Below are 15,490 nucleotides of genomic sequence, written 5' to 3' on the forward strand. Positions count from 1 at the left end.
GATGGTGTCCATTAGACCATTAGTTGATGCACTGTTTTCCAGCCTTGAATGAATCAACGTGAATTAACGTTCTATACGGTAAAGAAGTAAACAGCTTGATCTACTTCCCTACAAGAAGAAGCCCTCAGTCTGAATTAATTAGCTTGGATCAATTAAAATGTCAACATCTGATTAGCTAGACCAACCTCAGCACAACAAAGACCAATTGCTGCAAGGCTGCATTCATAACTGACAGGCATGATTAAAAGGCATGTAAAAAATAATTAAAAAACTGATTGTACATGTTCTGTTAACATTGTTTTGGGAAGAAAATACCGACTTCAAGAAAACACCAATTTCACAACTTGTGCTCTGGATCCATATAGGGACCTACATACAAATTTACCTTTCAACATATTTCAGATTTATCAAGTGTACTTCAGAAATAAAAGTAATCGAGAAAAAGGAGACTCAAATTTGCTGGACATTGCAAAAGAAATACGGATGAAGTGATATCAGATTTGATGCTGTGGGAACCATTACATACAAAGAGGAGCAGAGGGAGGCCTGTCAAGACATACATCAACCAACTATGTGAAGACTCCAACCTGACCGATAAGGACATAGGCAATTGCATGCTGGGCGGAAACAATGGTATGCCATCACAAATGTCCGGTGGAAGCCATTGGAATGAATGAAAGAATAATGTGTTTGTAACAGTTGCTGCATAATTATAACATGTCTCTCCTTCACCTCAACAGTAAAGGTTTTACTTCATTGACTACATTTTTAAAACAAGGTTGTGAAATTAGTTTGCACTCCATCCATAGGCCCTACCTACATGTACAAAACTTCACTGCCTAAATTTTCTGTAATCTGCCCCTAGAATATGATATCATTCACACCTTCCATCATGCATAAATGACCCCAGCATGCATAGCATAATTTATCTGTCTAATTAGCATAAAAGCCCTATGGCAGCTTAATGAATTATTCATGAGGATGAAGTCATGCCTCTTCGAATTAAATTACTTTAGAATCAATGCTTTTAATTAACCCCAATGGAATTCTAGTGAAATACAAATTGATTAGAAAACATCAGAGATTTTGGTCCAATGGTCCTTGCTCTAGGTTTTGTTTTACTGTGTAAGAGACAAAGACAGGACTAAATTTGATTGAGCTGCTTATGCTTGAATATCGCTAAGCACCAGCAAAAATTATGCTTGCCTTACACAGCAACCAAAATACAATGTCATGTATGCAGATTAATGCGACAACAATACAATACAAAAAGGCATTTTGATACCGCTGATTTAGATCAAAGCGGTGATAATAAAAAGTAAAATGTAAAAAGGAAGAACATTTACCATACAGTTAAGGATGACACATTTAACAGCAATTCAAAGGCAGAATCTCTTATGTATGTTCACCTAGCACATTTTTATTTCATTTCAATTAATATACAATTTAATATTAAAGACAAAATAAGAAACAAATTGAGACTGATTATTTATATTTAACCCATTTATCTTTTTATGTGGATTATAATTGTTATTTATGGTTTCATTTTGTTTATTTATCTATTTATTTAGTTATTTTTTTATTTTATTTATTATTTATTTATTTATTTATTATTATTATTGTTTTTTTGTTTTTTTTGGGGGGGTTACAGTATGTTTGACAAACACACTGTATACTTGTATTTGTGTTCTCAAATTTACTTGTGGTATTGCTTATGTCTACATCTGTCGTCATGTCTGCAAGAACGATTCAAGCTAACTTAATTCACAGTGATCATCCCTTGAAATGTGAAACATTGACTGCCATTGATTACTATTTATAATATGTGCATAATCAATAGGTATAAACTATGAACCTAAACGATGTACTGCAAAGAAAATGCAGCTGAAATTACTTGCTAACGTATCAGCCACTATTTGGGACACAGCCTGGTCCTCTATGGTTCCGTCACCATCTTGGCCTTGTCCCCAAGCACAGTAACAACGGGGAACAGACTAAATTATGTTTCCAGCCTCTATTTGACCACACTGGTTCACAAAAACCCCAAAATGGCTGCGCCATGATGATGGTATATTTAACACAAGTTTCTTTTCCTAGTATACATGTACAATGTACATAAAATACATGGAACTTTTGAAAATAATTTCTACCTCTATGCTAAAAAATTCATCTGCTTATAACACAAATTGCACCATATTACTTATTAGAGACCATTCTTTTCTGTATAGTTGTCACCATAGGCTAAGACGTTGCTGATATTGATTTTCAGTACAAATGTTAGGACAATTTTGTTGGAACAGAAAATTTAGTTTTGCAAGTGTGATCTGGATCTGAAGAAGAGAGAAGACAATAAAGAAAATCTCAGTTTTAGACGTGGGAGGAAACTCCTGAGAATTATTCCAGGGAAAACCCATGCAGTCAAGTAGGGGCTGAAAACCCAATCCGTATAGTGCCCCGGTGGGATTCGAACCGGGGTCCAGAGGTGGAAGGCGAGGCAAGACGCCACTACACCAACCTGACCGCCATAAAGATGTACCTTCTGGTACACCCAGCAACCATGCACACAATATTGGTGTTAAGCTCTTGGGTTGACTATGACAGTGGTCAAGAAAGTTTTGTGTACTGTGTAAACAAACTTCTACTTATAAAAGTGATACAAAGTTTAAAGAAAAATTGATGAAATGTAATAATTGGTAACTAATAGTCACAATCAACAGAATAAATAGAGTATGAATTGAAAAACACATGCTGTTCTAAAGCTTATCAGGGAAAATCAAAGTAACTTTAAAAAGGCAAGATTGAACATAACTTCCAGTCTATCAACTTCATATATAAATTCACCTCCAATCAAAACTTTGGTAAACACATGTTACTGATATTAATTTTGTTTTTTACACAACTACCGATGTGTGTTAGCACTGTATACTCAGTACTTCCCAGAGTCCTGTGAAAAAATATCACAGGCACATTACTCGGGTGGGATTCGAACCCACGACCCTTGCAATTGACTGATGTTACTGATGTTATCAGGCTGCCTGGTTCCACCATTATCTTTTGTCATATTTCCTGTCTGCGTTAGAATGATGGATAAAGTTGGGTGTACAGACACAGGCAACCACCCTCATTGATTAAAACTATTAAAACTATGTTCCTATGTAGACTACAATGCCTGGGTGGAGGGGTGGGGGGGCATTAAAACTAGAGCAAGCCTCGTATAGTATACTACAGCATTGTACTCACTAAATCAGAATAAGAGAAAAGAAAGCTACATGATTAGTTTTTGAATAATATAGGGATTTAATATTGCATTTCATATTCAACCCTGGTTTATATTGATTAATACTTCCTTCTCGACAAGAAAACATGCACAAAAATTACAATAAAATTCAACAGACAAATGTTCTGATGATTCAATATAAATTACAAGTATATGATTAACTCACATTCACTACAACACCACAACTTTATTCTGAAATGCTTACTATATTGAGCAAACTTTTTTTAAATAGATTTCAAAATTTCTTGAATACAGTTTCTAACCAAAACAAACAAGGAATGATTTTTATTTTGAAACCGATTTGAAGGGCACATGTAGCAAAAGAACACTAAGCTGAATTAAAGCGACATGTAAAGCGACCAAGTTACCACATCCCCTGCTAACTTTGACCAAGTTACAGCACCCCACTGTTTACTTTGACCAAGTTACTGCATCCCACTGTTAGCTTTGGCCAAGTTACCGCATTCCACTGTTTACTTTGACCAAGTTACCGCATCCCACTGTTAACTTTGACCAAGTTACCTTATCCCACTGTTAACTTTGACCAAGTAACCGCATCCCACTGTTAATTTTGACCAAGTTAACGCATCCCACTGGCCAGGAGGTCTAGTGTACTGGACTCAAGTTCTGGTAGTTAAGTCATTAGACACCCCACTTTACAATTGCTTCTCTTCACCAAGGGGTAAATGGGTACATGTGAGGGCAGAGTTGTTTCTTTTGATTGATTTAGCTTGGTGCGCTACATATTTAGCAGTACAGGCTGTAAACTCCTTTCAAGGGAATGAAATAAATGGCCCAGTGACTAGGAGTATTTACATTCATATGCCACAATGTCAAAACTGCCAGGTACCAGTGCTACAGAAGCGTTCATTATTAGTTTAAACAAAAATCCAATATGGAGACAGCTTGGTTGTTACCCTCGCTCTCCTATTGAAAAGTTTCTTTGAGAAGCAACTTTACTTTACCAAGCACTTATATCAAAATATCAATCAGAGATTATTTGGATGGGAACACTCACATAAGTATAAACAAAAAAAGTACATGTTCTTTTTCTTGTATAATGGCAAAAATTCAAATTCTCAGAACTTACAAACTGGGTGATCATTTTATTTGTTTACTTATTTTACAGGTTGTGTAAATGTTACATTTATAGCTTTGGTTTTGTACAAACGTGAATCTATCATTATCAATCTAATAAACAGGACTGATATTTTAAATATTTAAACAGCTTCGTAAAGGAGTTGAAGGAAAGTTTGTTTTCAAGACTATGACCAAATGTAATTAACTACAATTAAAATGCTCTTCAACATTTCCATCTCTGAAGAAGATTTTTTTATTTTATAAAGTGTATCCTGACAGATAAAGAATTGTTTTTTGTGGGAGAAATTGGTAAAAAACCAATGTCACAAGGAGTTTTAATAAATATTTTGCAATCAGAACATGCAAATGTGATGCAATTTGTCAAATGAGCATAATTTGAAACTGACGCATGGTGGGGAAAATGTTGAAGCTGTCAGATTAAACCAATTAGATTTATGGTGCATAAAATATGTGTATAATACAGTGTGATTAAACTGAAAAAATACCAGCCACAACCTCCTGAATGTCCAACAAGTAAATACAGCGTTATTCAACTGAAAAGAAGTGCCAGGCATAAACTCCTGAATGTTCAACAAGTAATACCAGCTAAGCTACATGACTTTTGGGCGAGTCAAAGGAGTGCAGAAGGAAATGCCTTTATGTGAGGTGGTATGAGTTGATGGTATCTCATAGCAGGGCTCGAAATTAACACTGGACCGCAGGCCCGAGACTAGTTGGGTCAATAAAATCACAACAGGATAAGCCCGAGGTGGTCATGTGTTTTTCAATTTACGAACAATAGTAATACCTAAAAAGGTTTATCGTGAATAGCAAAATATCAAGAGAGGGCGCTGTTGAACTCACACAAAGATATAGGCCATGCGTGCGCACGTCGTGCATGACAACATACACCGCGGTAGCAAGTGCCCCATCTGCCTACCAATAACGTATTGTGGTTTTGAATCGCGATAAACCTTATTGTGTAGTATCTTGTAATATACAATGAATCTGATAATGTATATCTTTCGATTCCTGTCGAGTATCGCAGTAGCGTGACAAATGAGATAGATCTTCTTTTAGTGCTTGTTCAACTCATTTTGAACCTGGTCTTGTAAAAAGAAGTTTTGATCCGGCAAAATTTTTGAGCTACAAGCCCCTGCAGTCTTAGGGATTTTTCCCCCTCAAAGAATTTGTGTTTAGATTACAAAACCTCACCTCTGCAAATTATACATCAATATGAATCATAATAAATACTATCGACGATTGTCAATCTACTTTGAATTCATCTAAAAGGAGACACTAATTTTGAGGAACTGACACATTAAAAATGAGCGCGACACGAAGAGAAGAAAAGTATAAAAGCAAATCATAGACTTTCAATCGTATTATTGAAGTAAACAATGACTGTGAGCATCACTAACATCTAGAGCATCATCGTCCAGTTAATATTACAGTATTCTGATCTTAAATGTATATTTGTTTTTTCTTTTTACAGAGATCAAAAGGGGCTTATCTTTAAATCCGCTGGAGGAGTTGCTGCAGTAAGATTACCGTAGATCAGGGTCTTCATTAATACTCTTCTTAATCCTTAACATAATGGTGGTCAGCCATTGGTCCAATCGGGAGATGGAATCATAATCTTTCACCTGTGGGCCAATCACAATTAATTATGTCAATGAGAATGACTTTACTAGGACTTTGAAATGGTGTCACTCAAATGATGAAAGTAGTCTTGAAGTTAGTCACATTTGAAAACCAAACCTATTTGAATTCTGGTGCTATTTGCTCGAAGACGGGCAGTTAGTGAGCTCATGAAAAAGTTGAAGAAGCTGCTAAGTAGATATGCTCGTTAGGCGCACAAAAATAGTGATCAGCAATTACACAGGTGAAAAACAAGTTATAATTGATTTTCACAATTATTTGATTTCAATCAATAGAACCAATACTTACTGCTTCGGTGTAGCTGTCAACGTTTTGGTCTTCAATGGCATCCAATAATTTCTGTCAAGACAAAAATAAACAGACAAGGTTATCCGTCAGTCTTTTTTCAATTGAGAATGAATACCTCAATGTGTAATATCTTTAAAATATATACCCCCTTTTTTAAGAGGTTCAAATGTTGACCTCGAGTCTGATCATGGTCTGAGTATTGAAGTATACTTATCCATAAGACAATGAGATTTAAAATAAAATTATCATTTTGATTCTGGTTTCGTGCAAACAATTCGGATGCAGTAAAATATTTCAAAAAAAGTAAATTCAATTCAATTTTTATTTCTTCATTGAAAAATGTGTGTGTACAAGTAGTTATAAATAATGTGTACTGAACAAAGATATATTAAGAACTACAAGAATAATAATTTTATGAGACACAATGAAATGATACAAGCCCTACGGTCTTGCGGATTCCTCCCCCCCCCCCTCCAATTTTGAGCCCTGCATTTTATGTGAGTTACTCATTATTTAATTGATGATACTGATACTCACAAGGAGGAGTTTGTGTTCTCTACTGTCGGTGAACGCTGGGAACATCTTGTCATATTTCTCCACAGCAAGCTGGGCATTCAGCACATCTACACACATATGACATAAAGCAGCCTGTGTAGAGAGAATAGGGACGTGGGGTTAGTATCAGTGAAGATGTCCTCAAGAGATAATTTAGCAAGTTAATACCCAATGTGATTTAACACTCTCTATTCCTAGACCTTTAAGAATAACAATGGTATTCATATAGCGCAGAAATAAGCCTAGAACTACAACTATGCTTGAGGTACTTTACAGAATTAATTATGTAAAACAAGAAGACAATCAAAGCATACCTTAAAAAAAAAACATAAACAATTCCTGACCCCCTTTAAAAAAAACGTGAAACCTAGTAACTACTGAAAGGATTTCGAAAAGGAAGAATGTACAAACAAATGGTAACAATAACAGCAATACACTTCATCATAAAATTAATAATATTCAATAATTCATAACAATGAGAAAGGTAATTAATTAACATGAAACAGGCAAAAGAATAAACACACTAAAAGACCTTGACTAATTCCTTGACTTAAACTAATCAATAAATTATTCATTCAAATTGGCAAATGACACATGACACAGCTTTTACAAAGAGGGCCAAATTTCATGAAGCTGGTTAAGCACACAAAGTAGCTAAGCACAACAAAATTATGCTTAGCAGCATAAGGTTACCAGCCAAAATACCATGCAGCATCAATCTGTGACTGGTACCTTGTACTGGAACCAACAAATTATTGGCAAACATTTGTGTTGCTATTAAAGGCAACTCTGTGTAAATGGTGTAAATTATCTCTGAAAGAAATATTAAACGGGGTATCTGTTATCACACCATCAGAGACTACCAGGCAAAGTGACAAACATCATCAAAGCATGCCAGTAACACAGAGGAAATCCCCTTCTATAAAGTGTGCACTAGGTTCCTTGCTTGTAACACTGGCTGGCCCATTCAGTGACAAGCACAGGTACCAAAGGGTCTCAGTGAAAGACATCATTAACAATATTAACAGCAATAAATATACGTAATAAAAAAAATAATAGTGAGCATTTATAATGCACCATGTCTGTCAGCCTTGACACTGCTGGCACGTGTACAGTACAATCATATAATACACAAAGTGATCAATAGTACATGAACATTTCAGGCAATCTTAAAGACTCAAGAGAAACAATAAGATAAATTTTAAACGATCAGCAAGTTGTTTCAGTAAGTCAGTATAAACATCATTCATAAAAACATATCAATCATACAAACTTATCAAACATAAAAAGAAGGTATAAGGTACAAGGAAAGGGAATCTGTTTATGGGGAATTGCAATTAAGAATCCACCACAATCACTGAGGCAAAATCTCCCCGACAGTATGAGGGGTTTAGACAAATTGGTTTAAGGCCATGTCACATTGGGAAATTTTTGAGGTAACCACTTGTGCATATGCAAAAGCTAACAGTTCAGTAACACAAAAAAAGACTCACTATCCCCAGAAAAATAATGAGAACATTGAAATGTGAATGAATTTACTTATCAGAGATTGCCTGGAACCGGTTGCCAGTAAATTACCTCACGTGACATGGCCTTATGGCTTCAATAAATACAGTGAAAAGCAAAAGAAGTGATAAATGCAATAAAATCTTAGGAGAGACTTTTCAGAATTTTGAAAAAATACGGTCCAACAAGTCACTTGATTCATAGGTGGGTAAACAATGTAAACAAACCAAACAGCCACGCCCAGTGCGCGTATTCAAGCATGGCTTCTTCCGCACATATGGCAAAAGCCCTTAGAAACAGCAATGCTTTTCCATGCACACTACGCATCGCTTGCTTGGTTTGTTTACACTGAACACCCATTATGACTCCAGTAGCCAATTGCTTCCATGGGAGCTCCGACAAAACACCACGGAACACCACGATGAGGCAAAGTGCAACCTCAAGGAACATCAATATTGAACCACTTACCTTGAAGAAGTAGTCTTTAGCACTGTATTTGAGCAGTGGGTTTTCCATTGAGGTTTTGGCAACTTCCTCGTAGATTTCTGTGGCTTTTGCGTAGTCTTCCAACTGTGCAGCATACATTGCTACTTTCAGTAAGCACTTGTTAGCAGAGCTGAAAATATAACAAAATAGAGAGTAAAATTTTAATGTCTGCTTTAATTTCTAACTATCAAGTAATAAACCACAGGGGAAACCGAGTACTGACTGGGTATTTGTTTTGTTGGACCCAAAGTTGGTATGACACTGCTCTAGAATTGCAAAGGGTTGTGGGTTCGAATCCCACCCGACTAATATGCGTGTGATTTTGTTCACAGAAATTGTGAAAGTACTGAGTATACAGTGCTAACACACCTTGGTGTATATGGGTAAAACCAAAATTAATTTAACATGTATTAAATTCAACCCAAAATTATTAACGAATCCATCCTGTCCGTTACCCTTGTGGTTTATCAATTGCTTTTTTTAAATAAAAAGACACATCCCCTGAAGGTGATCCCTCTGCTACCCCTTCCAAGGTTGTGTCGTAAACAAATTGGTGTGATCCCTGGCTACCTAGCCATTACGAGTTGAATGGCTTCTGACTGGCACCCCCAAACAAAGATATCAACAAAATAGGGAGACAACCAAGATAGGGCTAGATAGATAGCTCAGTTGGTAAAGCTTCTATCTGTGCAACTCCTCCCCTTAAAAGTCAACGGCTTCACTCTTAAAAAAACCATCCCCCCCAGATCTGATTCCTACCTGTTTGACTCCTCCCCTTTGTAGTAATCTGCTGCCCTCTCATAGTTCTCAACAGATTTCTCGAGGTCAACCATTTCGTTCTCGTAGATTTCCGCAATTGAGATGTGATGCTTAGCAGCGATGGTGAATCGTCCCATGTCGATGTAGATTTCAATTGCTCTCAAGAGTACTTTGACACCTTCTACAATGAGAAGAAAAAAACTAAAAACTCAAATATCGTCACAACATCATGTAATTTCAGCTTCGTCAAGCACCTCAACTTCTTGACATCTAGTTTGGTTTTACCCTGACACCATTGTGCATTAAGCACTGTACGTATACTCAGTTCTTTCCCCAAGTTCTGTGAAAATATTCACAGGCAAATCACTCGGGTGGGATTGGAGCCCACGACCTTTACATTGCTAGAGCAGATGTCTTGCCAATAGACCACCGAGCTATCCCGAAGGCAAGCGGGTCGAAAAGACTGAGCAGCGGGCAGCGATTTAATGGATGTTCACAGAACTTGGGAAAGTACTGAGTATAACAGTGCTTCATACACATCGATGTAAGGGTAAAAACCAAACTATATTTTTTATCCCGATGCAAAAAAATTTAACAGTACCATCTAAAACCTTATTTCTTAGAAGGGAACCGTTTCTCAAAATGTTACACTTTTTCAAAAGCTGCTTCTTAACAAATAAGTTTTTATGGTCGTTCAAAGCCATTGGACCCTTTCGGTACAGAAAAAAAAAAGTTCACAGATTTACACACAACTTACAGGATTTATAGAAGGTAGTGGTGAAAGACTTCTCTTGAAATATTATTCCGTGAAATTCTTTACTTTTTGAGAAAACAGTAAAACAATATCAATTCTCGATATCCAGAATTACGGATTTATTTTAAACACATGTCATGACATGGCGAAAAGTGCGGATACAAGGGTGGGTTTTCCCGTTATTTTCTCCCGACTCCGATGACCAATTGAGCCTCAATTTCCACAGGTTTGTTATTTTATATAGAAGTTGTGATACACGCAGTGTGGGCCTTGGACAATACTGTTTACCAAAAGGGTCCAATGGCTTTAAATTGTTGCAGTAATTAACCAAGGTAAACCATAACCTCCCGTTATTTTAAGGGGGTTCTCGGTGAATACCTTAAGATTAACTCTAAACAAAGAGGCAAGCCTGCATTACTTACCCTGTGGGTCAGTCTTCTTAAAGCAGTTTCCAGCATTCACATAGCTAGTGGCTGCCTCATGCCTGGACTCCAGACGAAGTTGAATCTCAGCACAACTACAAAATGCTTTACCTGCATCTGCAAGATGGATACATTATAAAAGTAATATCAGTTTGCATACTTTTTGAGGCAGTATATCCGGTTTGTGGTAACACCATGGGGATTGTGTATTATTATACCATCTACTTTGCAGTATAGATTTTGTTCTTAGGGAACTAGTAGGTCTGGCTTTTTATTCTACTGCAGCAGAGTAGATCTTGGAATTCGGGGGACTACTTAGTTCTTAAAAAAAGCTGCCTTGCTAATGATCTACTACCTGGGCAGAAGGTAGGAAAAGCGGCCGGGACTACTACTTTTACTTTCGTTTTCACTGCTGCCGAGTGAGTTCTTAACTGGTCTCAGTGTTTCAACTAGCTTTCTCCAGTCATCACCAGGAGACTGAAGAGTGTGAGACCTGTAATGGTGGCCTGGAATTACACTAAGGCCTTGGCCTTCGTTGCCCTGCTTTTGGCCTTGGTGCCCTCTTTCCAAGTAAGTTTTTATGGTGTGATGCCCCTCTTCAGGTTTAATACTTCCTCAATGGTGTTGACTTTCTTCTAGATTTTAACATCATTATTTACCATTCCATTTCTTGGCCATTTTGAACATGTTTGCTGCTCTGCTGTACAATTCACAAGCATCTTCCTGCTTCTGAGAACCACTGCAAGAAAAAGTAAAACATAATTATTAAGAAGCATACAGTGTTTATGTTCTGATGACATGCTGCTGAAAAATGTAATCTCTAGCTGTGCTATCTGCGATGATCGTAACCCTCCATCCTCCTGGCAGTGGTCGCTGCGACCGTCGGGATAACGGAGTGTTACGTTCATCATTACTTTAGCTGTGCTGGACTGTGTGGCTACTACAATACAAGCATCCCCAGCCTGGATACTTCTAGAATCATAAATAGTTTTTAGAAGTACAACCTGGACATGTCATATCAATGTGGTTAAAACTTAGTAAAACCTACTTCTCGGCTGACTACTAAAATGCGGAGGGAAAATGATGTATACTTCTATATCACTGCCACTTTTCTACTCATATTGAAAGTCAAATGTTGCATTTTGACATAAAATGTGCAACTTGCGAAACCCGACATTCAATTAAATTCTGATACATAATTATTTTCATGCCTCCATGAAAAATAAAGGAGAAATCAAAGTAAAAAATTCGTTAAAATTAAATTAGCAGTGCGGTCTGTAGTTTGGCAAATACTTAAAGGCAGTGGACACTATTGGTACTTACTCAAAACAATTATTGGCATAAAACATTTCTTGGTGACGAGTAATGGGGAGAGGTTGATGGTATAAAACATTGTGAGAAACGGCTCCCTCTGAAGTGCCATAGTTTTTGAGAAAGAAGTAGTTTTCCACGAATTTGATTTAGAGACCCCAGATTTAGAACTTGAGGTCTCGAAATCAACCATCTAAACACACACAACTTCGTGTGACAAAGGTTATTTTTCTTTCATTATTATCTCGCAACTTCTACAACCGATTGAGCTCAAATGTTCACAGATTTGTTATTTTATGCATATGTTGAAATACACCAAGTGAGAAGACTGGTCTTTGACAATTACCAATAGTGTTCAGTGTCTTTAAAATTCCCTTATCAGTCAGTGCAAACTTTCAAAATAGAAACACAAGATATGGTCTCTTCTGTATTGAGAGTTTTGTGCAGATACATGGCTATTCCATAGAGCCTTACCCTATGCATATAGAGCATAACACAAAGCTGAATCTGTTAATCAGACTCTTCCTATGACCAGGATAGGTATGGCTAGACCGCAGAGGCAGACAACACATTTCTTAAAGACACTGGACACTGTTGGTAAATGTCAAAGACCAGTATTCTCTCTTGGTGTATCTCAACATCACATAGACCCCTTTACAGATAGGCCGCAAGTGGTGATTATGATGCATTTTGGGAGAGTTGCGAGTAAGCTCTACATGTTTTAAGCGTGACCAACATCCCAAAACATCGCATCCTATTCGAGAATCATTGTTTTTTCCTATTTGTAAAGGGGTCTATAGTGCATTAAATAACAAACCTGTGAAAATTTGAGCTCGATTGGTCGTCCTGGTTGCGAGATAATTATGAAAGAAAAAACACCCTTGTCACACGAAGTTGTGTGCTTTAAGACGGTTGATTTCGAGACCTCAAATTCTAAATCTGAAGTCTCGAAATCAAATTCATGGAAAAGTACTTCTTTCTCGAAAACTATGTCACTGTAGAGGGAGCCGTTTCTCACAATGTTTTATACCATCAACCTCTCCCCATTGGTTGGGAAACCAAGTAAGGTTTTATGCTAATAATTATTTTGAGTAATTACCATTATTCATTAAGTGTCCACTGCCTTTTAAAAGTTAAATTCAATTTAATGCCCCCCTAAAAACTAATAAATATTTATTATAAAATTATATGGACAAAAACAAACATTTTCAATTCCCTTTCACCATTATACAAAATGGACAGGGACATAAGCAGTGATAAGACATCAGTTTTTAAGCACAGTTTGAGTTTAAAATAAAGGATAAGTTCTGATAACTTTCTGACTATAATTTATAAAGGAAAATTATCGTAGCGTCATACGTTATTGACCCTCATATGTTTTCGGTCCCCAACTTTGCACCGGTGACAGAAGCTATGCAGTTTACTCACGGTCTTTATTTTCATCAGGCTTAATCATGCTGAGAATAAAGTTTCCTGTCGTTGGCTATGCTCAAACATTTATAAAATGATTGATTTTTGGTACTAATCACTAGTGCATTATTATGCCAACATTCAAATGAGTCAAAGAAACATCATCCAACCTCGAAAGTTCAAAACAAAATTACTATCTGCTAGATTGAGTTTCATTCTGCTTTAGTCACTAGATGGATCACATGAGGTGGTTTCTATTTGGGATTCTATGGTGTGCAAATGTGGGGAAAACATTAAAATATTTTGAGTGAAAATGACAAAAACATTTTTTTATTTTATTTACTGCATACTGTGATAAATTCCGATGCGTAATAAATGTTAGGTCTACATTGAAGAGAAAATATCATAGATTGGTTTCTTATCTCCTGAAACCAAATATTACTGGTCTGAAATGGGGGAAAACCGATTGTTATGTAGTGTGTGTGCTTCAAGAGGGGGTGGGGTGTTTTACTTTCATGCCTTATGATATCTCTGGATTCTAATATAGTTGCCAGAATGCCTTGGGACAAAAAGTAAGTAGTAATAGACCTTATGCATTGACGGCATCCAGCCGCCATCTTTGAGGTCAAACGGTGACGAAACAATCGAAACGCACATAGGTTGGCCAATGAACAACCTCCCTTTGACCTCAATGCGGGGGCGTCGTACTGAAATGACGTCATGTGCATAAGGTCTATTGAACAATATTTTTTATTTATTTTGCACGTCATACTAGCTTCTGAATATTCAATAAAATACCAACCAATGAAAGGTGTGAAAACATATGACGTTGCTCCAATGTCGTGCATGCATAATGGCGGACTGTCTCTCACAACGTGAAACCAAAACTTTAAAACCTTCAACATACACACCATGAAGTGTAAGTGTTATTGTTGAAAAATTGGACAGATGATTTAAAAAAAAAAACATTTAGTTTTTGATTGTGAACAGTTTTCCTGTTATCCTACTGAACACACATGACACCAGGTTACTAATAGTTAATAATATTACTATGGCACCACCACTTTTTCACTCATTTTTAATTTACAAAAAAAAAGGGATAGGGCCTATGTGAGGGTGAGGTAAATTAGATACTTGATTATTTCATATCGAATGAAAAAGTGGTGGCGCCACACGGAAACTTTTCCACAAAAAAAAGTGTGAGGCTGTGTTGATGCTGAGCAGTGTTTTTAAGCCAGCGCCATCATCAACACAACACAGTGGTCAAGTGGGTGTCACCATGGAGGAATTTATTCCTCCATGGTGTCACACAGTCAATGGCGTGATGGATACCTGATACAGTGAGTAACATACCCGAAAAGATTTCCGAAAAATCCTGTCGCCGATTTTAATTTTCTGTCAGCTTCATCCAGTAAAGCCTTCCCTTTTGCCTCGTTTTCTGCCATCTTTGTTTTGTAAGGAAGACACAACTTCCCAGAATTTTTTTCAAATCTGACAAATTACAGTAGAATCAGTAAAAACAGAACGGTAATTGCATCGTTGTTCAATAAATAGTGCACTCGCCAACATCAGTCAGTGCCTTCGTGACCTTTGACACATGACGTCATTTATCAGAAAGGGCATGACGGGAAGGTAAACAGCGCGCACGTGACGATTACTTTTACGAATTTCTTTACACGCGACACGAAGGTTGGCAATACTGCAGAGCGCGAAATTTGACTGTTTTTACTCGTCCAAGATAAAATAATGATGGAATCTACCAGTTCATTGTGTTAAACTGTAGAGACACGGGATCGTCGCTGAAAACAGAGGGAAAGGCGTCCGAAGCGAAGGTAAAAAAACCAATGATGATTCTTTTTCAAATCTGGATCGCGTATCGAACATTTCTCAGAACCGTTTCAACGTAGTTGTAGGCTGCCTGCATGAGAAATACATGTTCTACTCCTTTTTACCTTTTCCAAAGGTTGTTACAGTGTTAGA

The 15,490-nt window shown here is 37.0% G+C and overlaps 1 protein-coding gene across 1 annotated transcript; it reads right to left on the reverse strand.

The window, feature by feature from the left end:
• Positions 1-3,273: 3,273 nt before the first annotated feature.
• Positions 3,274-15,088, reverse strand: LOC117290518 (alpha-soluble NSF attachment protein-like). The gene is made up of 8 exons (XM_033771948.1): positions 14,864-15,088; positions 11,449-11,528; positions 10,790-10,906; positions 9,614-9,794; positions 8,837-8,984; positions 6,845-6,955; positions 6,308-6,358; positions 3,274-6,003 (listed from the first exon to the last, which is right to left on the reverse strand). Exons 1-8 carry the CDS (start codon positions 14,953-14,955, stop codon positions 5,905-5,907), a joined length of 879 nt encoding a protein of 292 aa, XP_033627839.1. The 5' UTR covers positions 14,956-15,088; the 3' UTR covers positions 3,274-5,904.
• Positions 15,089-15,490: the final 402 nt, after the last annotated feature.

This window comes from Asterias rubens, chromosome 1 (assembly GCF_902459465.1).
Source record: "Asterias rubens chromosome 1, eAstRub1.3, whole genome shotgun sequence".
In the NCBI taxonomy this organism is placed as follows: domain Eukaryota; kingdom Metazoa; phylum Echinodermata; class Asteroidea; order Forcipulatida; family Asteriidae; genus Asterias; species Asterias rubens.

Excerpts from the sequence above, each read along its gene's own strand:
- LOC117290518 (XM_033771948.1), bottom strand. The coding sequence starts at position 14,955 with ATGGCAGAAAACGAGGCAAAAGGGAAGGCTTTACTGGATGAAGCTGAC. Across the intron at positions 10,907-11,448 it reads AATGGCCAAGAAATGGAATG|ATGCAGGTAAAGCATTTTGT; the intron begins GTAAATAATGAT and ends TCCATCTTGCAG. Across the intron at positions 6,004-6,307 it reads TTGACAGCTACACCGAAGCA|GTGAAAGATTATGATTCCAT; the intron begins GTAAGTATTGGT and ends ATTGGCCCACAG.